Source organism: Poromitra crassiceps (assembly GCF_964638095.1).
Source record: "Poromitra crassiceps genome assembly, chromosome: 2".
Lineage (NCBI taxonomy): Eukaryota > Metazoa > Chordata > Actinopteri > Beryciformes > Melamphaidae > Poromitra > Poromitra crassiceps.
In genome coordinates, this window is record NC_139624.1 from 22,722,588 (window position 1) to 22,750,534 (window position 27,947).

Genomic DNA, 27,947 nt, shown 5'->3' on the forward strand with positions numbered 1-27,947 from the left:
GTTGAAAACGTCGCTTCAAAAACGATGCGCGCCGCGGACTGCTCGACGGTAAGAAACGAACGCTAGTTAAGATAACGCTAGTGCTAGAGCCGACTGACCGCAGTTAGAGCCGAGGGCTACGTAGATTAGCATATCGGCTTTCATCCATGGTTTTATGAGGTTCGTGTTAACGTTTTTAATTTCCATATGTTTTACAGCTGTCAAAAATGAAGTGTTTAAACCTTGACGAGTACGTCAACCAAACAGCTTCTCCGAAAAAAACGGGCCTTTTACTTGAAGAACTGGAGGTTAGTAGTATGGATTTGCATTGCTCTGACTCTAGCCAGTTAACTCTGTTTGTTTACATTTAAAAAACTGCGACAGTTCACACAACTTTAACACGACATGCATATTATAGCCTATATCATACTCTTGAGCTACTTCTGCTCTCACTCAGAATGTCAAAATGTAAGCGATGTCGTGTATAGTTTTTGAGATATTAACGTTTGTTTGGCACAACTCACGCCGAATCCACTGCGAAACTGTTGGGGCTGAGTCTGAAATCCACTGAAGAAGAACACAGGGTTCCGCATTTCTGCGTGTCAAGTAAATTCATTCATTCACAGGAGCAGCTTTTCATATTTATTGGACATTTCCTTATTTTCCCCTATTTAGTCCATTGGCCAAACACAAATTGCACATATCGGTACCACTCAAGTGGGCAAATTCTAATCATGATTTTTGAACAGGTATATCCATAGATGATATTTTAGTATGATAGCCTTTGCAGAATGGTAGCTTTGTCACAGTTATTGGCTCATGAATTTAGCCAGCCCCTACAATACATTGGATTCTAGGCATTGATGCATATCCTATTCTAGGCTCATTTTCAGGACCTTTGCAAACCACCAGAGTGCACAGGTCTCAATAATGGTCTGAAGTGCACAAACCTGTGCAAACTACAAACATGTGCCGGTGCCAACCAGCAGACTCAGATGTGAATGACGATGTTGCCCTCATGAGATGCATGGTGTCTCAGGACGGGTAGTTTGTCCTAATATTGTCCTGAAAGACTGGAAACATTTTTGAATGTAGCTGTTCATATAATGTAACACAAATAAAACTATCTTGACTGAGAAACGTGTCAATTTACTCTGTTTTGACTGAGAAATGTGCCAATTTAATAGACAAGTATAGTATAGTCTGGTACGGTATGTACAATATCATAATAGGATAGTATGCCTATATCTATGTAATATTAACAGTCAGTAGTCCAGACACACCCTAGGCCTAGGCAACGGATGATGAAAGAAAGACGATTTCCAGGGAAGGCACTTTCCTGGTTTTGAATGATGGCAGTTATTTAAGAAGGCATAAGCACTAATAAGCTACCAGTCATCAAGGTCTATGATATAAAAAACATAATCTAGGGATGTATATGAATAAAAAAAATCACAAGTTGAATTTGCCCACCCGGCTGGTACCGATATGTTAAATTTTGGGCTCTGGCCCATTTCCCTCGAGAATTCTCGAGGTCATTCTTCTACCTTAAGGGCCAAATTCACCCATCACGATGGGATAGTATCGGTACATTATACATCTTCTGAATACTTCTAGTCCTATGAGTATTCCAGTGTTTGTTGTTTGTGTCTGTGATGTTCCTCCTAGATGCCACAGTGCTGAAAAAAAGACTATAATTTAGGCGAAAATTGTGGAAAAATGAATGTCACTGACACTTTGAAGAGCCCATGTGACCTCATTATTTGTCAGACAGACTCACAACTGAGTCTCTGAGGCTAAGAAGCTACCATTTAAAATGTTGTCAAACATGTTCTCATAGAACATGAGTAAAGGTCCTGAAAATGAGCCTAGAATAGGATATGCATGAGCGCCTAGAATCCAATTTATTGTAGGGGCTGGCTAAATTAATGAGCCGATAACTGTGACAAAGCTGCCATTCTGCAAAGGCTATCATATTAAAATATCATCTATGGATATATACCTGTTCAAAAATCATGATTAGAATTTGCCCACTTGAGTGTTACCGATATGTGACATTTTGGGGTTTGGCCCATGGACTATTGTAGGTGACAGTCACCTCTTTTCTGAGTGGTTTTTGTGTCTGTCACCTTTTCACTATCAATGATTTCGTAAATGTAACGTTATATCAGTCGGGGGTTCACACGGTCCTAGCGTGGAAATCCTGGGAAAGCTATGGAATTTTCAAGTTTGTTTTCAACTTCTGAAAATGTTTTGGGAAATTGTAAACTATTTGCAAAAGTCTTTATAATTTAGTTTTATTTCCAACTGCCCCAGTAAAGTTACTATTCCATTTCCTGTTGAAAAGCAGGCATGTTTTTGGATTAAATGTTAAATTACAATAATCATAATAAGCACATAATATTTTGTATATTATAACATTTCTCAACCTGAGAGGGGAATCTAAACTAGTTTGGTTTACATATTGCAGAAGTTTGTGAAGAGGCCATGCGGTTTACCCACTTGCACATTGTATGACCGCATCATCAGAGCCTGTCTCCATCAGCTTGGAGTTGGACCCCCTGACCGTGACCACATCATTCAGTTGACAAAGCTGGTGGAGGTTGCCCTTCGTGGCTATGACCTGTCTGGACTGCACGTTGCTCAAACCAGTCCTCTGTACATCGAAAAACTAATCTTCCATATTGTCAAGAAACTCAGCTCCCTGGGAGTTTACCGACTGTGTAGCCATTTAGCCGACTTGCTTTACAGCAGGCTTACTCAAACACAACAGGTATGTATTGGATGTATAGAAGAGTTCATGTATCCCACATTAACATTGCCTGATCACTTTGGTCTCTGTACTAACAAGGTTGCCTCTCTTATATGGTCCATAGACTGAAGACTACTGTTATGTTGTGCAGAACTGCTTTGCAGTTCTCTGGAAGGGACTGTCTGCTGCCAATGATGCAACAACCCTGAATCCCAGGATCAAACTCACCTGCCAGATGCAAGCTCTGAGCTTCCTCCTGTTGTTGGACAGGGAAACAGTGCCTCCCTCTTACTCCAAAGTTCCCATGTACACAGAAGCTGCCTTAGCAGAGTTTGAGGAAAGCTGTGGGACAGTGACCAAGGAGGATGCTTCCTTTCTTCTGCAGAAAACGCAGACTCTCTTCGACACCTGTTGGTCTGAGCAAGTGTGGCTAAACTTAGCCACACTTTCTGAAGTGGTGCTGGTTACAGCTAAGCTGCTTTGTAAGTCGGGCTACTGGGACCTGGCTTCGTCTTTGCTGGATGAAATTAAGAGCAAGGTCAGGCACTGTGGTGACTGTCACGGTACAGCTCTGGTGCTTGGCAAATGGGCGGTAAAGATTCACTCTTCCATGAAGTCTGGAGAGGAGAGTGGCCAGGCTTTGACACAGTGTGCCCGGGCCTTGAGGTCTCTGCCAGCCGACCCAGGGGACCGGGAAGCCCATGCGATTCTGGAGGGGTGCAGTCTGGTGGTGTGGACCGTCGAAAATGGACACAGCAAGGGACTAAGTGGACCTGTGCTCCTGGCCTGGTTTTCTTTTCTTGAGGAGCAGCAAGAACAAATATTAAAAATACTGCAGAAGGTTAGTGTGGTCATTCACTGGGAAAAGAAAGGATGGGTCTCATTGCTGTGTAGATAATGGGAGCTGTGGAATTGTTTAATAAAAACACATTTTGTAAGATTTTTCTATTTAGTAGCTGTTGCCATAAATTGTTAAAAAAACGCATTATGACCGAGTGTATGTATATGACATTGTAAACTGTGTGTTGTTTATTAATGTAACAGAATTCAGCAAGCCAGACCGAGAGCAGCAGACTCCAATGCTTACTAGGCTTCAGCATTGACAAAGGCTTCAAATATGCTAAAGAAAGCTTGCTGGCCTCACAGGTAAAGATAACGCTGTAATCTCCACAGAATTATTTAATGCATAAACTGTCCGAAATTGTATTATTAGCTGCATGTGAAAGTTACAACACGTGGCCACAGTTCTATAATTGTACGTAGACCCGTATTTCAGTTATATTACTGACACTACTGATTGTGGTTTGTCTCTCTTAGCTGGAGAACAGTGATACACTGGATAGAGTGCTGCTGTACCTGTGCCAGGCCACAGCTGGACGGACGATGACTGAACTACGCAAGCTCTCCACTGACAGCATTCTCATCAGTGCAGGTGATTACTTTATATATATATATATATATATATATATATATATATATATATATATATATATATATATATATATTATTGCGAGGCGGAGTACAGTCCACATTGGTGCATAGTCGAGTAAACATATTTTTACAGAAACAATATTACAGCTTTAGAATGTACAGTTATCTTTTCTCCCCCCCCCCCTTTTTTTTTATAACACACGAGGCTGAACAAACAAAAAACGAAAACAAGACGAAACAAACAAACGAAAGCAAAAATCACACACACACACTCACACACTCCGAATTTACAACATGGGGAGGGTACTTGCAAAAAAGAGATGTATATATGTATATATACACATGTTGTGCATTGGGTCCTGCACAAGAGGGTCTGTGGGAGATCAACCAAGGGAATCACCCACCGTCTTCATCGAGGTAGGCCAGAAACGGCTCCCAGACGACTAGAAATCTCCCGGGTGAGTTGGTCCTCAGGTACCTGAGTCTCTCCATCCGTATAACAGAGATCATGGCCCCTATCGTTGCATCGGCGCTGTTTCTAGGCCGAGCGCCTGGCGCAGCGCAAATCAGTGGGCGTGGACCAGCGCACTTGATATCTTGGTATTGGCGCTAGACGCAGCCTCAACCATTAGAACCATGCCTTTTAAGCGTAAAATTATGCACCGTCAGTTCATTGGATAAGTGCAATAAACGAATCGCATGCTTGCCTTTTAAGCTCCATTCCAGTGGTCCAGCAAAACCAGACGAAACCCAAGCCTCTGATCCCCCCCCCCCCCCCACCTCCCTTCATCCCGTCTGTCTCCATATATCGGCTATTATTCCATATTATGATGCTTCTCAAACCAATATAACTGCAGTTTAAATACTGCAAGCATGTAAAAACGTTACACTATAGCAAGATCAAAGTGAAAATAATGTTCTAAACGCATCAGCTAGAAAAATATAGCCTATTAGATTGGTGAAAGTTTGTCCAGAAAGATATCATTTTCTCTCGCCTGCTGCAGGAAGGATGATGCACATAAATATAGCCTACATTATGTAAAGTCATTGCATAAATGTGTTTTTATTGTAAAACTAAATGTGGAGTAGGGCCAAGTTATTGGAGCGGACATCACAGTATAGCAGATGACAGTAGAAGCTTCCGAAGCGCGTTCCGCTGTCACTTATCTAAATCACGTTAAATCGACAAGGGATATTTATAGCCCCAGTTGGACATATAGTATGTTTCACATAGGGTGGTGTTTTCATTTCGATGTTTTATTTGGTCCAATATTGAAATGTTCTACAATTGGAGGTTGTCTTACCATTACACATTATTTAGATCCTCCCTTAATATAGGTTTTCGGCTCATTTGGTTGCTATTTAGTAGCGAAATGGAGAAGCACAATGCATGTTGGGACATTCACATTGCAGTGAACTTACAGCTTATTTTTTCTATGGGACTCTGAGCGAGGGAGTCAGAGACAGTCGGTATTGTGCCTGTCAGACTGTGAGGAGAGAGGGAGAGAGTGACACAGAGAAGGGTGACAGAGGAGAGAGCCAGAGGGGAGCGCTCCGCGCAACTGGCGCACTCTGAATAGGCCTGGTTTTCAAAAGTGCAAAGCGCTAAATGTACGCCAGGTCGGAAGATAGCAGTACGCCGGTATTTAGCGCCGACACGCCCACTCTGGCCCATTCTGGGACTGCGCCACGCCCATTCGGCCTAAAGCGCATTTGGCAGCGTAAAGCCATATTGATATCGTCCCAAAACAGGCGCAAGGCACGTTTTTTTGCGGTTAAGGCCCGTTTTAGCGCCGAAGGCCTGTGGGAGAATAGGGGGCCATGTCCGCAAGCCACAGCTGGAAAGAGGGTGGAGACACAGCGTTACAGAAGTCCAAAGAGGACTCGGAGCAGCCAAAAATGGCAAGTTCTGCCTCTGGCTGAAGGGCTATCCTGTAGGCCTTAGAGTACCAGTCAAATATCCTGGCCCAGAAACCAGTCAGCGAAGGGCAGTTCCAGAAAGCATGAGACAGAGTGCTCTCCGATATACGACACCTGACACACTGGTGAGACAGAGGGGTACATCTTGTGCAACTTATGGTTAGAATAGTGAAGACGGTGAGTGACCTTAAATTGCATCAGCTGGTGTCTACTGAGTGTTAACTGAGCAAAGCTGTATCACGGACATACTCTTGTCTCATATAATGTCAGACAAGTCAATGCCAAGTTCCCCCTGCCACGCTTCTCTAATCCTCTCAGTAGAGGCTGTGGTACAATTGTCAAACAGACATACAAATCTAGAAATGAGATGCTTGGAGTGAGCAGGGCTTAGCAGTACATCAAAAAATGCATTTTCATCTGGAAGCACTTCAAAAGTGCGAATTTTGTATCGAACATCATTTCTGAGGTGATTACATTTTAACTTGCCCTGTTGTGCAGCTGTTCAGTTTGAATATTTATTAATTTATATTTGTTTAACTACATACATATTTGGCTTGGTTTTTCTTCTGAAATGCTCTCTTGGATTATGGGCGAATCTTGCATTTAATTTGTATTCTGAAACAAATATGACAGCAGTAGCCATGTTTTCACCCCCCCCCCCCCCCCTAAATGGCCTTGTTTTTGTGATCACATTTGTACTGCAGTGATTGCAGCTTTCAACTTGGTGTGCTCATTGTACAACCGGAAACTCTATGACCAGGCCTGCACTTTGGCTGAAATCCTCTGCCAGGAGCAATGCAGGAATTGCATTAGCTCCCTCTCTGTTGAGGTAAGCTTTTTTATTTTATTTTTATTTTTACTTTTGGCATCACATGTTGTTCCAGTCTTTATAAATAAACATATCATATGCCGAACTATGCATTTACTGTATGTATTTGCTGTACTAGAAAAAAAAGGTTAGCAACGGGGGGAGGAAATTGATGAAAGGTTATTGATCCTAAAATCGAATAAAAGTGGTAACATTGAAAACATGTATTTCATTTGATCGTTTCTTTCTTTCAACATGTAAATTTATTTTTAGAATAAGATGAAGCCTTAAATGATCATGGAAGGGAAATTGGGTCATTGCAGCAGTAAATATTTGTAATGATATCTGTATTATCATTGTCTAGTTGAGCCAATACTTCAGGCTGGTGGTGAATTGTGCATGGCGGGCTGGACGTCTGGAGCGAGCCTTGGACTGGGTCATCCTATGGCTGAAGGCCCTGGGGGAGGGAGTCACAAGTCACATGTCCGAACCGGTCTCCTTGTGGGTGAAAATGAAAGCTGGTGCAGCACGTGAGGACGACATCCGGCTCAGGTATAGACACCACACTTTTGATTCAACTGCATCTCGTTTACATGAAATGAATGTAAAGGAAACTCTTTGCCTTGTCCTGTCATGGTTCTGGACTAGGACATTGCGTGATGGCTTTGGTCCTGACGTTCCTGATGAGGGAGTAATGCTTTGCCTTTTGGAGGAAGAGCTGCGTGCCTACAAGGCGGTAGCAAGCCCAGACGGGCCCAGACGGTGCAGGAGGAGGCAGGACACTGCCCAGGACCGTTACAACACACTCTGCGATCTGCTGGACATCTGCCATGAGGAGAGCACCCGCACACACCTGCGCGCCGTCTACCTGTGTGAAATGGCCCAAGTTGTGTGTTTCCAGGATTTCAGTGAACACACCGACTGGTAGGAGCTTTTTCTTGCCATCTCCGATATACAATGTTCTTTGATACACAAACTTAATTGAGCCAACATGGCTGTTAACAGCCCATTATCTCTATTATTTGCATTAATAACTACACAGCACGGCAGTGGATTTTACCCATGAGGCTTTGCGGCTATTGGAAGAAGAGCCAGAGACTTCAGAGAATGCTGATCGACTGAAGGATGACAAGGCCCATGCTTTACTTTGGTTGTATATATGCACTCTTGAGAAGAACCTTCAGGAGGTGGGTACTATTGAGTCTGTCAGGGTATCATCATTAACAAAATCTTGGCTAAGGCTTCAGTCAGGTGTCTTCTGATCAATTCAATGTTTGTCTCATTCGCCAGGCCATTGATAAGGAGAAAGGACAGGGCTTGCGTCAGCAGACACAGTCTGTGGCCAAGCCCATAGGGACCAACGATTTTGACTACAAAGGCAAGGAGTCAGAGAGTCAGAGTCAGTTTATTGACCATTTGCAGTAGACGCTACATTGGAATTGGAGTGCAAGGAGCTTAAAAACATAAGAACATTCATAACAGATAACAAAATGTAAAAACGTATACGTAGGTAAAAAGTAAGAGAATAAAATAGAATATAATAAGAGAAACAAATACACTTGTGGATAGGCCCAAATCATCTGGCTTAAAATTAAAGTGCAGGGCAATTAAAGTGCACAAAATGAAGTGCCTGTAAGGCCTGCATTTCAACCTGGCTGCAGAAACCAGTAGGAAGTGTCTTTTCCTATGCTGAATCATCTATGTAGTTAGTCGTATCACGTAATGCCTATAATTGATATCACAATGAATTATTCTGCTCCACAATGCATGTTCACTCTATGTTAGGGCTGGGCGACAGGACTTCAAATCAATATGGTAAATGGTAAATGGTAAATCGACTGTATTTATATAGCGCTTTTATCCAAAGCGCTTTACAATGTGCCTACATTCACTCATTCACACACCGAAGGCGGCTAGCTGCCACGCAGGGTGCTAGCACAGCCATCGGGAGCAATTTGTGTCTTGCCCAAGGACACTTCGACATGCGGACTGGAGGAGCCGGGTATCGAACCACCGACCTTCTGGTTAGTGGACGACGCGCTCTACCTCCTGAGCCACAGCCGCCCCCAATATCATGATTATGTCAAATTTTTACCTAATTTCCGATCAATGAACAATGATTTATAGGGATGCACCGATTGCCATTTTCTTGGCCGATTCCGATTTCCGATTTTTGAATAGTCTGACTTGCCGATACCGATTTTTGTCGATTCCGATTTTTTTTCCTAAAAACAACAATTGACAGCTTACACAAACGTTTTTGTAACTTTGTTTGAAAATTAAGATTCATAGAACAATTCTTACATCTAATGGGGATCCAAATAATCTTATCTTATCTTATCATTTGCATGAAGTAGGACCATCTCACTCAAACACATCTCAAAATAAAAGTGTTCCAGGTTAGGCTACTGGACAGAGCTTTTTTGTGCAAATACAATGAATACAAAAATTAAATTAAATCCAATAGCCTATATCCCACAGCTATCATGCATTTACTTTTCCAAAAGAAAACAGGTGCAACAGAACATCAAAATGATCCATGGACAAGGAGTTTATAGACTGGCTCCAGACCAGTCCTCTTGAGTAGAGGGGAAATGAGTTTATGAGTTACAGTAACGATCTTCAGTCTGAATATCAGGCGGAGTTTACACACAGTCCAAAGTTTGGTATGCGTATTTTTATCTGCCATCCGAAAAAATATCGTCACGCACAGAAATCCTTGCACACTTGTGAGTCCGATGCATTTTTATTATTATGTCCGTCGTTCTATTTGCAATACGAAACAAATAGTCTCTCCTGTATCTACGTTACAACATGACTGACAGGCTGAGGCACCAGCGCTGATGTGGAATGGAAAAGGCAGGTCGGGGAATGGTTATACTGGACACAATGCTCGCGTTCACCTCGCCAAGTCGGCTGTGCACTGTGGCCGGGTGCAGCAGCACTGCTTCCCGGGTAGAGAGAGCAGAGAGAGGGGCGCCAGTGAGGTGAAGCGAGCCGCTCAGACTGGACTCCAGCCGAGCGGGACTCGGCCGCATCTCTGTCTCCACGGCTTATTTTCGACTTGCATGTGTGACAAACTGCGAGATTTGTCTACTTGACTGACGGTGAAAAAAATCCACAACGAGGAAGGTATGCTGGCGTGTGTGGTGGCTGGGTGCCTGTCTCGGTGCTTTGGGGTGCGCGCACGTCATGTGAAAATCGGCTCACAGAATCGGCTATTTAGAGTGACCGGCGCAGATCACCGATCGAGGCCGATCACGTGAAAATCGGCCATTTCCGGTCACGTGCCGATCGATTGGTGCATCCCTAATTTATTTTATTTTATTTATGACATTGCCCTCATAGTTGTCTGAGCAGGTCTGTACTGTAGTGTACTGTAGTGTACTGTACTGTAGTGTACGGTTTGCTGGCTCAGTGTTTTCCCTCGTGTCATCCTCCCTGTCGACTGCTTCTCTTTGAGCGAACGCCTGAACGCAGACTTAAGGTTAGTTAGACGGGGCGGAGGCACGTGACTGAACACAACATAGTATTTTTTTAAGGGGACACTTCATGAATGCACACGTTGGGCAAAGTATTAACCTAATTAACATCAACTAATTGAATTAATTCACATCAGCTCAAGGTCTATCACATCAGCTCAACTCACATCAAGTAAGTCGGTTAGTTCTAAATGTCGGTTTCAATATATTTTCGGTTAATTGCCCAGCCCCACCATATGTTGTAAATGCCTCAGGTTTTCAATCTTTTTTCTTCAATAACCTAACAGATGGCAGTATGTCAGTTATTGTCTGTGTTTCATAAAAAAAACAAAAAAGCATTCAAATCTATTTATTGTACCTGAATTGGTGTTTGTGAGATGGACATTGTTTTATATATATGTGTGTGTGTGTGTGTGTGTGTGTGTGTGTGTGTGTGTGTGTGTGTGTGTGTGTGTGCGCTTGTGCTTGTGCTTTTTTTGTCTCCTCAGAGTTATGTGCGCCTCTGGAGAAAGCCCTGGATGAGTGGGCCTCTCTTCTGCAGAGTCAAGTCCTGCCATCTGTCAGCAACCTCAAACAGACCTGTAGCTCCATTGGTCTGACCGCAGCACTCTTCAAACTCCTGGGAAAGGTAACAACATAGACACTGGTCAGAATCATTCTGGAGGGACTTCATCTCCTACCTAATCAATAACCACACCATACCATCAGGAGGTATAATATACACAAGTTAGTAGATGCTAAGTAACCTGGAGGAATACTGCATAGGTTGTGTAGGATTTATTTATTTTTTAGGATGCACCTAGCATTCAGATCAATGGTGTGCCTGTGTATCTCATCAAATCTCCCTTTTCTCCTGTGTAGCCTCTAAGGGCTTTGGAAGCTTACCAACTTTCTTCGGGCCTTACACGTCAACTTGCTGATTCTCAAGGATGTGCCAGCTCCCTCTGCCAATCAGCCAAACTCCTCCTGGATCTGGGTGCCCCTGAGCTGGCTTGGGTAATGCATTTCTGTAATGACTATTTGCAATGGAAATACTGTACTGTATCTCAGTATATAATGTGATTGGTAGTTTACTCTTCACAATTGAGATGCATGAGAATTGATCTCTCAAGTCCTAACTATCGTTTCAGGCTCAGTTGGAGCACGCGGAACCGTTTCTTAGATCAGACACCACTTCTGAGGAGCCTTCTCCCCTCTCTATGCTGGCTGTTCTGTTGAGAGCAGAGTACTGCTACAGCACAGGACAGGTAGGTAACGTGTGTGCGCTACGGTTGTCCAATATCAGTTGTTGCTCTTTGCCGGAATATGTGATTTTATAGCAGTATTGTGAACATAATGCCCCCAGTGATGGGAGGTGGTCATAATACCATTGTTTTTATCATTGTAGTTAGATGAAATTCCTGCTATATTGTCTCCTGACAGTAGGTGGCGCACTTGGCTGTGTGGGATAGGATCAGAAAGATGCAGGCATCCTGCTGCATTTTCATATTTTCATACCGTACTGCCACATATCTTGAGTTGTGAATTCCAAGCAAATCACTGATCCTATTGACTTTTGGTTTCAAATAATTGTATTTTGAATGTTACTGAATACCCACTCAGAGTTAGCCGTTGTTTGTGTGCAACTCTGGGCACTGCAATCTTCAGGCAAAGCCTACATACAACTTGGCATGGGTACAGTAGTTAAATGTTATGAAGATATGAATATGATACCTTGAGCGTTTTCATAAATCTCAGTATATATGGATAGCGTCCAACCCTAGCACATGTGTGTGCAGTTGTGTCCACAGACACACCATAGTTGTCAATCTTCCATAATTTGACTGGATCATTTAATATTTTCCCATACTTGAACCGAGAAATGATTGATACTAATTTGAATGAGAATCTATGTTTGCCGATGATGGCGATGATTGTTTTTACCACCTGGCGATAGGTGGTGCGTGGGGTGCCTTACCTATCTGAGGTGCTTAAAGAAGTGAAAAAGAGACCAGAGACAAAGAGATCCATGAGCTGGTCCCTGCTGCATAGTCGGGCGCTTCAGACCTGCAGTTCTTACCTGAGTCTGGATACCGATGCACTGCCACAAGCCCAGCGCCAGCAAATCACCCTACATGGTTAGCACAAGCATTTGCTACCCTTTATTGAACTAGAAAGTTATTATTTGTTCTCCTTCCAAATCCCACACGTTTTGTATGTGAGAATTTATATCTTAGGATTGTGGGTATAAGTAACTGGACTTATGCATTTTTATTTTTTGACAATTTCCTGTATGTTCCAGGTATAAATAGCCCAGACACAGCCCTGTATGAGAGTCTCAAGCTTCTCCGCAGCATGCTGGTCTTTATAATGGGTAAGGGCTGCGGGGGCCTATTTCAGAGCAGCAGCTCAGAAATGTGCTTCATCGATCAAGGTACGCTTGTCTCATCATGGTTTGACAGTGTTATTCATGTAAAACCATTACCATTAGACTTTTACCATTTATTTTGCCGCTGCCTGCCATGATAACACTCCATCTATCCCTTGGTCTGAGAGCAGGAGATAACCTGCTGCTGAAATGGCAGCTGCTCTCAGAGCTGTTAAGCTGCTCGCTGAAGATGGTGGCGGTGAGGAGCAGCTGTGGGGACGTCTTTGAGGCCAGGCTCTGTTGCCTAGAAGCGCTTAACCTGGCCAGCAAGCTGCAGGCACTCAGCCGGTATGTACATTAGACATCTGGTTAAAGCTTAAACTGGCCAGCAAGCTGCAGGCACTCAGCAGGTATGTACACTAGACATCTGTTTAAAGCTTAACCTGGCCAGCAAGCTGCAGGCACTCAGCCAGTATGTACACTAGACATCTGTTTAAAGCTTAACCTGGCCAGCAAGCTGCAGGCACTCAGCCAGTATGTACACTAGACATCTGGTTAAAGCTTAAACTGGCCAGTGTTTCTCAAACTTTTTCAGACCAAGGACCACTTAACAAATAAAAAGAAAACTCGGGGACCACCTAACTCCCAAAACATCCCCAAAAACACTACTACCTCAACTGTAAATTACAAATTACATGCTAATTAAATGACAAATAGTATAATTAATCAAATGTTTGGCTTCCCACAACATGATAACAATATAAAAAATATATATATAATTTATTTTAGTTAGTCCATTTACCCTTTTATTTTACATTTACTTCTCCTTTTCAGTTCAAATATATTCAAAGTTCAAAGAAAGTTTTTTCAAGTTCAATAAATGCACAATGTTGCCAAAGTCAAATAGGCTATCTGTTGCCATCTTAAAGTTGCATTCAGTGATGTTTTTGTGTTCAAATAAGTGTTAAATGGCTCTATATTCTGACAGCAATCACTGAAATAGTGTTTGGTCAGTAACTTGGAACTCCCAACCCCCACTGTACTCTGTCTCTCTCCTGTAGCCCTGCATGCAGAATGGACATATCTCCATAAGCGTAACTCGTAGAGACTCAGGGGTGGTGGCGGCATTGGATTCGGGGTGAAAAAATAAATAGTCCTTTATAGGCATCGCGATCTGACCTTCCGTTTCCCAGAAAATGGAAACATTTCTCTGATTGGATAGTGGGAGGTTAAAAAAAAGGAAAAAAGATAAATCTACTCGCGGACCGCTTTAAACCACTGTTTGAGAAACACTGGTTTAAAGCTTAAACTTGCCAGCAAGCTGCAGGCACTCAGCCAGTATGTACTAGGGATGGGCATTTCTAGCAAAAACACTATTCGAAATTCGCTGGCCAAAGTCGACTTTTAATCGAAATTCGGAAGAGAAAAAAAAATGTTTTTTTTTTGTTTTGTTTTTTTTGTGAGTGAAATGTTGCATTGTCTCCCCTGATTCTAAGTCTAAGGCTTTATTAATTACGTAATAGAAAAAGCTTCTGCTGTGGCTTTTTAGCTCAAACAAGCATTGCACCACTGAAGTAAAGAACATGTTACATGACATTGACATTTTCGAAAATAAAAAACAGTTTTGACAATCATGAGTGGTTCATTAAATATTTAGTAGGCTCAGGTCTGAGTGCCAAAGGGGTGCCAAAGTCACCCCCTCTCCCTCTTCATGGGATTTCATCCACCATTCATTTTTCCATAAACCTTGCTTATAAAATTGTTTTACTTGCTCAAACCAAGCGATTCGACTATACTTAGAATCAGGGGAGACAATGCAACATTTCACTCACAAAAAAAAAAAAAAAATTACTTTTTTTTTCCGAATTTCGACTTTCAATAATAAAAGTCGACCTTGATAATAACAACGATTATTCGAAAATTCGAAATTCGATGCCCATCCCTAGTATGTACATGATACATCTGTTTAAAGTTTGCAGTAAAGCAGGGTCTAACAGATATACTTTCCCCCCTCCACCACATTATACTTTGTGCACTGCTTGGCTTGATATTTGATCGATTGATTTTTATTTTATATTTTATTTTTCATTTTTTATATATGCAACAAAGACACACAAGAACAAAACAAAAAACAAAAACAAAGACACACAAGCTCAGTCACAGGAAAGGAAAAGAAAGAAAAAGCATACACATATCAACATTACAACATCGCAGTGAGGTGCTACCATGATATATTGAATCCAGTGTGAGGAATAAACAAGATATCAGTTGGGTGAGTTACCCGTTGCCCCTAACCTTGTCCAAGTATGCCATAAATGGGTCCCAGATGGTTGAAAACTTCCTAAGTGAATTGGTCCTCAGGAACCTGAGTCTCTCCATACGTATAACAGAAACCATGTCTGACAGCCATAGCAGAAAAGAAGGTGGGGAGGGGGACTTCCACTCCCTTAGGATGAGTCTCTTGGTGACGGTCGTCCCCTGCGTCAGAGACTGCTGCACAGCAGTAGGAAGGAACAGAGAAGATTCAGAGCAGCCGAAGATGGCAAGTTCCGCCTCCGGCTGAAGGGTTACTTTATAGGCCTTGGAGTACTAATCAAATATTTTGGACCAAAATGTAGATAATAAAGGGCAAAACCAAAAGGCATGGGACAATGTACCCTCTAACACTTGACACCTATCACAAAGTGGTGAGACCGAGGGATAAATCTTGTGCAACTTAAACTTCGAATAATGAAGACGGTGAGTGACTTTAAATTGGATCAGCTGGTGTCTGCTGTTGATTGAGCAGAGTTGGACCACAGATAGACTCCTGTCCCATATAAATTCTGATAAATCAACTCCAAGTTCGATCGATTGATTTTTATTAAGGTGTCATGCACTCCATAGTGCCCAGCCCTCATGGGCCTACAAGACACACATAAAATACAACAATAAGACAGTAAGCGCTGTCGCCTCACAGCTAGAAGGTCCTGTGAGCGCAGAAGGAGTGCGTGCCCGTCCGCATGTTCTCGAGTAATAATAATTAATATTTTTTTTAACAGAAAGTTCTGTCTTTGTTCCCATGCCTGACATATAAAACTTGCAGTCGGGAAGGTCTACAATAGGTAGGTACAATAGGTAAACATAGCTCCAATTTCTCATACTCATCCAAGTAAAAAAAAAAAGTCAGCATAAATAGATTTAGATAAAGACATTTTACTAAAGAACACTTCCCTTGCATCATCATATGCAGTGCAATATAGCAAAAAGTCAGTCATTTTCGATTTCATCTAAATCGCATAGTAAACAGAGTCTACCTTCTTCAGGGGCAGCATTAAACCTGCCTGTCTCTATTGCTAAGGGAAGGGTTCCAGAGCGTAACTGGTCACACAGAGATCTTTTTCGTCTGTCCAAGTCAAACTTCACATAGGGCTCCACACCGTAACTGTTTTATGTGACGATAGGTTCTTAGTTTTGGCTTATCCCATAAGTCAGCGGACCATTTATCCTTGTACAAAACAAACATATTATTCATATGTCTCTCGGGTATCACATAATAACCTGTTGAGAAAAATAAATTACAAGTTGTTCGAATAAAAAAGGGATTTCAAATAATTTGCCCAAGGATGATCATGGGCGATGTCCCAAACAAAAATCTTCTTAGTGAGTCTTTGGTCAGACATTCTCACAAGTCTATTCCATAATCGAAGCATTTGACCTCTGTGTCTGATGCTTTGGGATTCCAAGCCAATATCTCTCCACTAATGGCCAGAACTGGGGTGAATTTATGAACTCCTAGAAAATAACGGATGGCTCTTTGATGTACAGTGTTACAGCTTGTATGTTCACGGAAACCCCAAACACCAGAAGCATACTCCGACACAGGAGGACATACACATGAGTTATATAGTTGTGTGTAAGTATGGAACCCCAAGTTACCACAGTGTTTAACTTTGTTCAGTACAGAACCTAGTGCTCTGCCCGCTGATTGAGCGAAGACATTGACTCCCCCCTTAAAGGTCATGCGCTCGTCCAGCGTCAAGCCCAGATACTTATAGTGATCCGTATATGATAGTACTACTGAATCAAAGTTAAATACACAAGAACTCCTCTCTCTTGATATGGGTGTAAAATATAATATTTGTGTTTTGTCTTGATTTATCATAAGTCTCCATTTCCAGCACCATTCGTCAACATGGTCTGTAGGTCATTTTCATGCTCAGCAAGTAAGACTATGTCATCTGCGTACAATAATATGCCCACAGTCTGGTCGTCAATTTTAATTCCCTTGTAAGATGCCTTAAATTAAAAAGCTAAATCATTAACAAAAATGGAAAATAAAGTTGGGGACATAACGGCTCCTTGTTTCACACCAAATTGTTGGGGGAACCATCCAGTGGAATATCCATTAACCTGGACCCTAGCAACAGGTGCTTGATAAAGAGACTTGATGGTATAATAGAACTTCCCATTGACCCCAGATTTTAACAGCCTATATTGAAGAAGGTCCCTATTTATCCAATGAAATGCCTTTTGGAAATCAATCAAACAAAAGTAGAAATTTTGTCCTTAATTCTTGCACGTACAATAGAGGTGACTGCATAAATACGATCAATTGCTTTAGAAAATTGCTTTTCTAAAGCAATTTTGCTCATCCACAAGCAGGCCTGTCCTCTCAAGATGTTCAGTAAGTCTACAATTTAATAGTGAGGAGTACAATTTATACACACAACTAAGGGGACTTATACCCCAATAGCTAAGAGGCAACTTGGGATCATTTTTTGAAGATTTCGGAATGGGGACAATGACACTTTTGTGCCACTGTGCTGGAATGCTACCGTTATCGAAACAAAATTTAAATGACTCGGAACATTAAGCAGCCTTGGCGACTTTAACATTTCATTATTGATTTCATCAATTCCAGTAGCTTTCTTCAATTTGCATTAGATATAGTACCTAAACATAGTTGTTACTGGGCCAGTACATGTAATGTGCACATGTATCTCCTACATAAACAGGCCCGCACTAACTCAGTATTCACTATTCAAATGGTAAACCAAAAGATATCCTCTATAAACTAGTGTGATACTGTACCATACGCACCATTACACACAGCACAATGCTTTCAGCATACTGGACTGTCAGAGCTACTGTGGCAGCAGCGTAACTACCATATATGCAGGGAACGCGACTGCATCGCGGCCCGGCGTGCTTGGGGCCCAATCGCCGGCTCGTGTGTGGCCGAGCGTCGTTTTCATCTCTGGTGCGCCGTCACCCTTTTCATCTCTCTGGTCTGGACAGGTGCGCTGTCACCGAAAATGTATTGCCTGTCAAGGTGCGCCGTCACCGAATTTTACAGTTGTCATCTCTGTTATGGTGCGCCCACACCAGATTTTGTCAGTAGCCTATCAGGGCCCGGTTTGACCATCTTGCATCGGGGCCCGGGGCTGACTCGTTACGCTGCTGTACTGTGGTCTCACTATTTCAAACTGCTTAATGTTATGATGGATTTCAATCTTTTTTTACATATTGTTTAGATATGCTGAGCTGCTGGTGGTAAAAGCTGAGCTGGAGCTGATGCAGGGGGAGAGAGAGGAAAGTGGACGTGATCTGGACAGAGTCAGGAACCTTCTGGAACTTTGCACAGGTCAGACAAACACCCAGCACAGCCAATAGAGTGAGTCATAAAAGCTGCCTGAGACCCGGACGTTAGCACTTCCGGTTCCCTCGTCTCAAAGTCAATGGGATTTTTGTATGGGATTTTGGTTAAATGTTTGAACGTTTATGAAACTTTTGTGTTCAGCAAGATAATCTTCACAGATGAGGACCACTTTTATGATTTTCGGAGCATTTTCAGACAGTGCTTCAATAATCGGAGGAGCCAGGAAGTGCATGACTTCTGTGTTGGCCACTTCACTTGAGCTTCAAAATGGCCATCTTTTGTTTTTCCTCTAGATTTATCTAATCCGGAGCAGAAGGCAGAATTGAAAATCAAACAAATCAAATCAAGGAAAGGACGACCGGTGCCAAGGTCACAATCTCCTATGCGCACAATAGGGTTCCCCAAAGAACCTGTGGGGATGGATCAGCCCAGCTCCCTACCTCTGAAAGACCGGCCCCGTGGCTGGCTCTCCTCGCTGGATCATAAGGCTGACTGCCAGTGCTCGTGCTGCACTGAGCCCTGTCTGGGCCGTGCTGTAGCCCGCTGGGCTGCTGCGGAGGCTGACCTGGTTCTCAAGCTGGATCCCACTGAAGCCATAGTCAGCTGGAAGCTTCACCGAGCCACGTTAACCTGCTGTAGGAGTGTCACTGCCAAACTTGTGGTGAAGCTGGCTAAACTCTTCCCTCTCTGTGGCCCTGACAAGGGCTCCTCTAAGCCTTCCCTGATGCAGGATGTGCTAGGTCGTGCGTACCTGGCCGTGTCTGGGCTGGAACCGGGGCATCATAAGGTCCATGGTACTATAGGGCATGGTATAGGGCATGTCCTGAAGGCTGGCTTGGCATTTGTGGATTCCAAGCCCTCTCCAGAGCTGAGACCTCTGAGAGCTGGTCTAATGGCAACCAAAGCCATAGCCTTGCTGTTTACCTTAGCTGCCCAGAAGGACTGCACTCCAGAAGAGCTCTTCTCCAGTGCTTGGACCTGGAACCCACCGAAAGGGGCCATGGAGCTTAAATCTAAACACAAAACGGTGCCTCCAGCATCCTCACTAAAGAAGACTAAAGACTCACTCATTGTCAAAGACCTTGATATTCCTGACAAAACAAAAGATGCAAAGAAAGTCAAGGTTGTTAAACCCAAGATTAAATCGACAACATCCAAAGGAAAGAGTCTGGCCCCCATGACACTAGCAGCCATAACACCAGTGGTGGTAAGTCATATGTATTTTATTTTATTTATTTAACCTCTATTTAGTAAGTCATTAAGAACAAATTCTTATTTACAATGGCGACGTGGCAGAAGGCACAGACTTAGGTAGGGGATAAAATATATACAAAGTTACTTGGAACAAATTAAAACACAAGTTAAAACACAGTTAAAACATGGCAAGACAGACAGAGCAAATAACAGTCGGAGCAGACAGGCAGGGGATAAGAACTAGTTCAGGAAGCAGTTGCAGGTGTCAGTGATAATATCCATGGTAGAGTCCTTGAAAGCTGACTTGGAGATGAAATTGTCCAGTTTTAGTGTTTTTTGTAAGCCATTCCAGTCTGTGGGCACGGCAGAATGAAATGACAACTGACCGATTACAGAATGAGTTTTGGGGATTTTCAGCAGGATGAGGTTAGCAGAACGGGTGTTGTACGCAGCAGGTGCAATTTGCAACAAACTACACAAGTAGGGGGGTGACAGACCAAGGAGAGTTTTGTAAATTAGCATGAACCAGTGTATTTCGCGACGGGTGTGTAGGGATGGCCAGTTTACAGAGGAATATAAAGTGCAGTGGTGAGTTTTGAAAGGGGCATTTGTAGCGAAACGGAGCTTGGCCCTTTTGCATTTGACATGGAGGTACTTACTTTGGCCTGTGCTCCTGTCCAGAAGGTGAAAGCCCCTCCCTCGGCACAGAAAGGCACAGCAAAAGCCACACCTAGACAACCGTTCCATGTATATGAAGAGTTGTCTCCAGTTCAAGACAAGACCCAACCCGTACCTGCTGCCCCCAGACGCACAAAGAAATCACCTTATAAGGTATTTATGGGGATCTATTCTAGGGGTGACCCCAAATAGTTGATGATTTGTTCGAAGGAGCCAGATTCGATTGCCAAACTCACAGGCGAATAGTCACAAAATGTGGTTATGAAACAAGGATCATTGCATTCCGGCTATATGGGGGTGCTGAATGTCTGATTTTACATAGAATTGTTTGGTTTCTCTACCAATAGATCATGATACGTAGCCTATTTTGGTATAAGTGTCAGCCTATTAATACCATAAAACCAAGTCTCAATTAAACAAATCAAACAAGCTCATGCCAATGGATTTTCTGATTGCCAGATAGTCTTATAAAAAAAGGAAAATAAAAAGACTAGTCAGTCGAATATTGGTATTGAACCGCAAAATCCGATTGGACTGACACAATTCTGAGTCGGGAACAGCCCTAATCTATGAAATTAAAACATCTGTATTTTATTTTATTTTGTTTTGTTTAATTTATGCATGCAACAAAAATAACTATTCATTTTATCTCTTGATGCAGTTTGACTTTGGTGAATGGATTGACTCGGAGGCTAATCCCCAGGCAGAGGTGAAAGAGAAAACAGATGTCTCTAAAAAGCGCACCACGACCACCGGGGATGCCCACAACTCTAAAACGGCTCCAGAACCAGCTACAGAGAGAGCCCCTCCCAACAGGAAGGCTAGGGCTAAGACGAGCACTGCACTCCCTCGGCCCAGCACAGCTTCGGAGGATGAGGTGACAGTGGTGCCTCCCACTTCAGTCAGAAGAGGCAGAAGCAGAAGGCAGCTGCCTGGGACAGATTTTGAGGTTTTGCAGAGGGAGCTGTGCGGAGATTTGGAGAGACAGGATCTGTCTGAGTTGAGGAGCAAAGGTCAGCCGAAAAAGGGTCCGCAAACCCCCCTCTCTCATTCAGACGCCAGGCCAGGTGAGTCACAACTACCGTGCAATGATACGTTAGGCTTGTAAGGTTCAAATACAGGTTCAAATGTATTCTATATCAAGGAGGTTTGCAGCTCATCACCTGTTCCTAATCGTTCTGTCATTTATTTTTTTAGACTCTTTGGAAGAGGTTCAGTTGCTGCTGCGCTCCGCCTGGTTGGCCCTTCAGCACTTCCCCCCTCCCACCCTCTATGCCAGCCTCTGTGGTCTTTTAGCCTTGACCTTGGGACAACAGGACCCAGTAACTACAGCAATGCTGCATACCCAGTCGCTGGGTGTCACTAGCCGCCATCGCACCATCAGGCATCTAGCCTTCCTAAAGTAAGCATTTGTACTACAGGGTCACTAAATGCATAGTGAGTACTTTATTAAGTAGATTGGCTGATCCGAGTACTACCTTCATGCAGGCTATTCAAGATCAACTGCATCATTGTAAGATCTACATGATACCTAGCCTAGGTAAACCCAGCCCCCACGTGACCTGCTCTCTCAGTTCCCAGTCACCTTGTGACTGTAAGCAGGGTGAGCCTGAGAGCAGGTCACTGGGGGCTGGGTTTACCCAGGCTACATGATACCTCTAGTTTTTACAACACAATTAGTGAGTGTTTTTGAGCTAGTTGTTGCTTTGATGTGTCGTTCCAACAGAAAGCTGAGAGAGACCTCCAGTGAGCTAGCAGACAGGATGGACGCTCTGAGTCTAGATGAGCTCAATCAGGCTCCGTCTGGGACATCTCCTGAACACAGACTGTCTCAGCTGGAGAACACATATTCCTTCCCTACTGTCGATTCATCTACTTTCCCCCAGCAACACTGCCAAGAGTTTATCCAACAAATTCAACACCTTCCTTCAGGTAAAATATTAAATATTGTTTGATTTTGATTTTTGAGTTAGATTTTGATTGTTAGATTTGTGATTCCCAGTGGTATTTTGTCGACATGCCATAATGCCATTCCACCTTCTACATGTCAGCTATTTATCATGCATTCTCAGTGAGGCCTTATTTAGTGATGTGCACTGTTTTGTCTAATCCATAGCTTGGTAAGTCAATACTCGATGCTTATGTTGCTTAAACAGCCCCTCAGAGGAAAGCAAAGACAGGCCCCTTATTTGCATTATGGTTATGTTTGAGTAATATGTCCTTTCTTTCTCGCGCACTCTTTTTTTGCATGCCTCTTTTTCATCTACAGGGGTGACGGTGTGTGTGCTATCTGTGCTTGGAATGAAACCTGGGGAGATGGGAGACACCATCATACTGTCCCGTCTTGAGAGGGGAGCTGCCCCTGTGACTGTTCACTACCCCACCTCCCAGCAGCCGGTGAAATATGATTTATCAAATGAACAGTTTGCCAAACAAAAAAAGATTCATAGGTGTTGTTTTCCCGGTGGAATAAAATAGTATAAAATGATGTAAACTTGGGTGTTTTTAAGAACAATGATGGCTTGAAAATCTTGCCATGTTGCTCTCACCTTTTCCATCTCTAACCAGCTGCAACAAGTAGACTAGCCGAAAGAGAAAAACTACTACTACTGTGGTTTCATTTATTTCAAATAAAAGCTATTCTTAAATGTGATTGAAAACTGTCTTGTTCATAATGAGACTCAGTTCTCAGTCTCTATCTGCTTCGCTCAACTAGAGACTCAGAACCTTCTACAAAGCTTTCGTTGTTAAAACCGGGTGCAAACAGTAACAAAAAATGCATCGTGTAGAAGAAGTTGTGTGCTTGTAAACGATAAAAAGGAATCAGGCGTCATTTCCGGTAACTTGACAAAGGGGCGTAAACCACTATTTTTTTTTTACAAGAAGTTCCCAGACACTTGGTAGGCAGAGATCTTGTCCAATTGTCTGGGAGCCGAGACTAGTTAATGATTTTAATATCCAATCAATAAGATAAACATGGGCAGCTGCTGTATTTTCCCCACTGAGAAGGCATGTGTCTCCCTATCAATTCCACATGACAAAAATAACCATTGCATATATTGTATGGGGGAAATATATTTCAGCCATTTAAAAAAAAAAATCGGGCTCCCAGTGGTTTCCCAGTGCACGTGGAATTTAGAAAATTATCCTCTAGCCTTAGCATTTTCATGATTTACGCTGTGTGTGATCGCAACAAAGTACATTCAGGCATTGACGTCCCTTCTCTGTCTCTCTTCGTGTCGTCAAGTACTCCATTAGCCATCTGGTGCAGGAGATGGACAGTATCCTTGTGGAACAGAAGAGCTGTTCCAAACCCTGTTCCAAAGCTGAGTGGTGGCATGGGCGCAGGATGCTGGACACTCGTGTTGAGGTAAGTGGGGAGGACTTGACAGACTTGCGGTTGTAAAATGCCTTGTGTGAGTTTAGGCTAGACAACAAGTCCAAGGTTATTTGTCTAGATCTTAAGCATAGTCTGTCAATAAAGTCGGGGGGGGGGGGGCACAAAATTCGATCCCCCCCCATTTAGCTACAACTGAAATGTTTTATGGTCACTCATGATTCAGTAGGTCACGGGGTGGCTTGGTTCCCGCCTTAAAACTCGTTATATAAGGATGTTTCGAAATGTCTATGGAGAAAATGAATGGGAAACTCACTTTCGGGGCAAGAGATGTCACGTGACTGTTCAACTCTATGAGAACTAGGAAATACTACCACTAAACCTTGGCATTTATTGTCTTCACCCTTTGAACACCCTGCCATCTTTTTTCTCAGTTACTGTTGGAGAACATGGAAGGATTGCTGGGATGCTGGCGGAGCTTTCTTGCAGGCCGAGTTGAACCCCGCGGTCATGTGGTTCTCATCCTGGACAAGGTTGGCTTCTTCATCTCTGGGCTGGCAAACAATTCTTTGAAGGCCTGATGATTTGTACATAGCGAGCATATTGAGAGTTGCAAAGCGGAAACACAATATGACTTATGTGATGTGGGATCAGCTCTGATGCTGAGGTGTAAATGTATTTCCTTCTGTCTTGTTCCTCGTGCAGTACCTTCAGAAGCTGCCATGGGAGTGCATCTCCTGCTTAAGGCCTCGCTCTGTTACCCGCATGCCGTCTCTCCACTCACTACTTGGACTTTGCATTCAGAAAGAGGTGAGATTAACTCCTATACTTGCCCCAATATGCCAAGTGGTACAGATGTAATTGTTATCCCCATGACTAATATGTTGAATGGTGGATATGGATGTCATTATTGAACTCCCTCTCTTCAGACTGGCCCTCAGTCCGTTCTGAAGCACGGTGTGGATGCGAAGAAGGTGTTCTATGTACTCGATCCTGATGCTAATCTGCCAGTCATGCAGGAGCAATTCAAGGAATGGTTTAGCAGGTGAGAGCAGCACTCATATGGCAGTTAAACAAGAAGCATTTTGATTTGACTGTATGCTCTAGGGCAGGGGTTCTCCAAGTGGGAGGCGGGCCTCCCCAGGGGGGCTCTAAACAGTTTCAGGGGAGGATCAGTGAATGAAGTGAAAAAATATTACCTTAGTTATCAAAAGGAGATCACATAGAATAGTGTAAATGTGTGTGATTTGGTTAGAGATACAGTAAATTGGGGGAATTTTACTTGTCACAAACAAATAAATGCCTTCAGACAGACCTTTTTTGTGTGTGTGTGTAGTCTGATGAAGTTATGTCAAACAGCAATATCGGGCTATCTTAGCTCAATTGTTGAATGGGGGGGGGGGTGTTGTCTGAGGAGAGGCCTGTAGTCTGTCTTTGAAAACCTTGGCTCTCTCATTGGTCTTTCTCATTCATCTGTCATTTTGCTCCTTTGAAGTAAGCAAGGCTGGGAGGGTGTGTGTGGAGCTGCTCCTGACTCCACTCAACTGAAGGAAGCTGTCACTGCCAAAGATCTCTACATGTGAGTTTGAGATTAATTCAATCAATCAATCAATCAATCATTTATTTCACTCTAGACCACAATTGTGGTGTGGAGTACATTACATGAAACATAAACAATATTGTTGTGCATGGTAAACAGTTCAAGTATCCTGAGGGAGAGGAGAGAGAATGGCTTAAAGTCCCTCAGAACCGTAGATGTTTACAACTTACTTAAAAACTTAAAAATCAACTGTTAATTTGATTCTAGGAGCTGCATAGACAATACGTGTATTAGAATATTATCAAGTACTAGTAGAACTTTGTGTTTGATCTCCCACTGAATAGAGGACATTCAAATGATTGAGTGGTTTGAATACTCAATTCTTCACAATCTTCTTTTTTTTCCAAAGACAATTTGAATGTCTTTTTTTGGAGAAGAACCCTGATTTAATCAATTGTAATGGCTTACTTTCTTTCTCCTCTGTGTAGCTATGTGGGTCACGGTGCTGGCATACGCTTCCTGGATACCCAGAGCGTGCTGAAACAGGAGATGAGAGCAGCCTCCCTGCTCACTGGCTGCAGTAGTGCTGCTCTAGCGGTGCATGGCGATCTGGAGGGACGAGGCATCATCCTCTACTACCTCATGGCAGGCTGGTAAGATGTCTCTTTACCCATTAACACACTTTCAACACTTAACAACTATTAGTGTTGCATCTTCCACTCGGGCAGAAAAACTAGTTCCAAAAGTGTTGTAATCATCTTTATCCTATATTCTTTGAGAAATATCTTAAAAACGTCTTTATCCTTCTTTGTTCAAATATCTTGTTTTTTTGTGATCAATTGTTTTTTATTGCAGGTCAACAAAGATTACCATTACATAATTTACAGACAGATACATTTTTATATGGTCCAAGTTTTAGTCAAAGGTAGATCCTTCTGTGTTCGACGTTGAAGTTGTGAGTAGTATATGGCTGACACAAGTCCTCTGGTGGGCAGTGTGGTCACCCAACTCTCGATTGGATGTATTTGCAGTCCTGTACTCCATGGAAGGCTAAGGCCAGGGGTGCCCAAATTCTTTCCCATGAAGGGCCAAAACTCAATCTGGGTGGACGGCCGAGGGCCAAAAATAAACGTACATTAAAATGTATTGTGTTTTATAGAAAATTAACATTCTAAATCTAAAATAACATTTCAATATAATAATCTACTTTTTATCTGTTTTGTAATTGTAATAATTTGCAATTGGTTATATATATTTAAAAAAAAAACATCTGCATTTGTGGGGAGCTTAAACATTTAATCAGTAAACACCCAGTTAAAAACAGTTGTATTTTCCACCTTTGTAATCAAGAGAGAAATTTGACTTAATTCACAACTTGAAAAATCCTCAAGGTACTTTGAAAATCAGCTTTATTGTCCATCTTTTGTAAACAATTTGCCATGACAATTTGCAGGGATGCAATCTCAGGAGTGAACACAGTATATCCGCAGCCACATTCAGACACTGTTTCACAAAGTCACCACATGAAAAAGCTCATCCACCCTTTACAATCAGTGCAGATATCTGATAACATGCCCGAGTTGCATTCTGGATAAAAAATGAGGGGGGGGGGCACGTTGACGTTTCTAAAAGACTGCATGCTGCAGGTTGCAAATATCGTCTGTCCAGAAAAAAAAGTCACTTAAGCAACATCAGCCTTTCAACCAACATAGTGGCAGAGCGCCGAGCGGATTACTGAGCTGTCAAGTGACATTTATGATCAGTTCTAATTCTAGCTGGAGTTCCAAGGGACAGTTGAAAATTAACACTGCCTAATTTAGTAATGTGCATTGTCCCTAAAAAAAGAAAGAAAACAAAGACCCTCAAATAAACAAATAAATTGTTAATGTAAAAAATAGATTGTCCCTCAAATAAATGAACGGTTGCATTTTTCTCTTTTTTTTAATACATGAACTGGACACTCAGCGGCCCCCAGGCAATTTGAGTTTGAGACCCCTAACACATCTTTATTACGCTCAGCCCAAGTTCTCCAACATTCATCATGCTTATTATGGTGGGAGAATAATGTAACCCTGCAGTCCAGGCAGTAACATAATGTAACCCTGCAGTCCAGGCAGTAACATAATGTAACCCTGCAGTCCAGGCAGTAACATAATGTAACCCTGCAGTCCAGGCAGTAACATAATGTAACCCTGCAGTCCAGGCAGTAACATAATGTAACCCTGCAGTCCAGGCAGTAACATAATGTAACCCTGCAGTCCAGGCAGTAACATAATGTAACCCTGCAGTCCAGGCAGTAACATAATGTAACCCTGCAGTCCAGGCAGTAACATAATGTAACCCTGCAGTCCAGGCAGTAACTAGCTACTAAATATTGCTTCATTGACATGAAACCGCGCTGCACCTCCCCTCACACTTTGAAAACCGCTCTTTTAGACGGTCTATGGAGAATTACCAGACAAATCGACGCTCTTCAACAACTTACCAGTTGATAGACACACAAGATAGCTGCCACAGAGCTTTTGAACATCGCAACGAGTTTATTACCACAGAGAAATTCCTAGTTTTATTGAACAGTTGATATCCTGTCGGGTCTGTGTCATGACTATGTCCTAATTTCTCCGCAGCCCCTTTGTGTTGGGAAACCTATGGGATGTGACGGATATTGACATGAATCGCTTCCTTAAAGCCCTGCTGGAATCCTGGTTGTCCGCTGGGCCTGGAGCACCCATCCTGGATCATATGGGCCCATCCCGACAGGCTACATACCTGAAACACCTCGTAGGAGCTGCACCTGTGGTCTATGGCTTACCAATCCACCTGCAATAAAAAAATTAA

At 42.8% G+C, this 27,947-nt stretch overlaps 1 protein-coding gene across 1 annotated transcript; it reads left to right on the forward strand.

The window, feature by feature from the left end:
• Nucleotides 1-24: 24 nt before the first annotated feature.
• Nucleotides 25-27,938, forward strand: LOC310798992 (separin-like; the record flags this gene model as incomplete). The annotated part of the gene is made up of 32 exons (XM_083661559.1): nucleotides 25-48; nucleotides 198-287; nucleotides 2,450-2,752; nucleotides 2,856-3,572; nucleotides 3,776-3,877; nucleotides 4,049-4,163; nucleotides 6,787-6,911; nucleotides 7,255-7,442; nucleotides 7,539-7,814; nucleotides 7,933-8,077; nucleotides 8,181-8,289; nucleotides 8,528-8,557; nucleotides 10,861-11,000; nucleotides 11,234-11,368; nucleotides 11,503-11,619; nucleotides 12,309-12,489; nucleotides 12,654-12,785; nucleotides 12,911-13,067; nucleotides 18,236-18,345; nucleotides 18,654-19,567; nucleotides 20,236-20,385; nucleotides 20,894-21,299; nucleotides 21,430-21,634; nucleotides 21,959-22,164; nucleotides 22,502-22,629; nucleotides 23,480-23,602; nucleotides 24,004-24,102; nucleotides 24,275-24,379; nucleotides 24,499-24,614; nucleotides 25,065-25,148; nucleotides 25,598-25,762; nucleotides 27,737-27,938. The coding sequence occupies 32 exons, from the start codon at nucleotides 25-27 to the stop codon at nucleotides 27,936-27,938; spliced, it is 6,099 nt and encodes a 2,032-aa protein (XP_083517685.1).
• Between the last annotated feature and the right edge of the window lie 9 nt (nucleotides 27,939-27,947).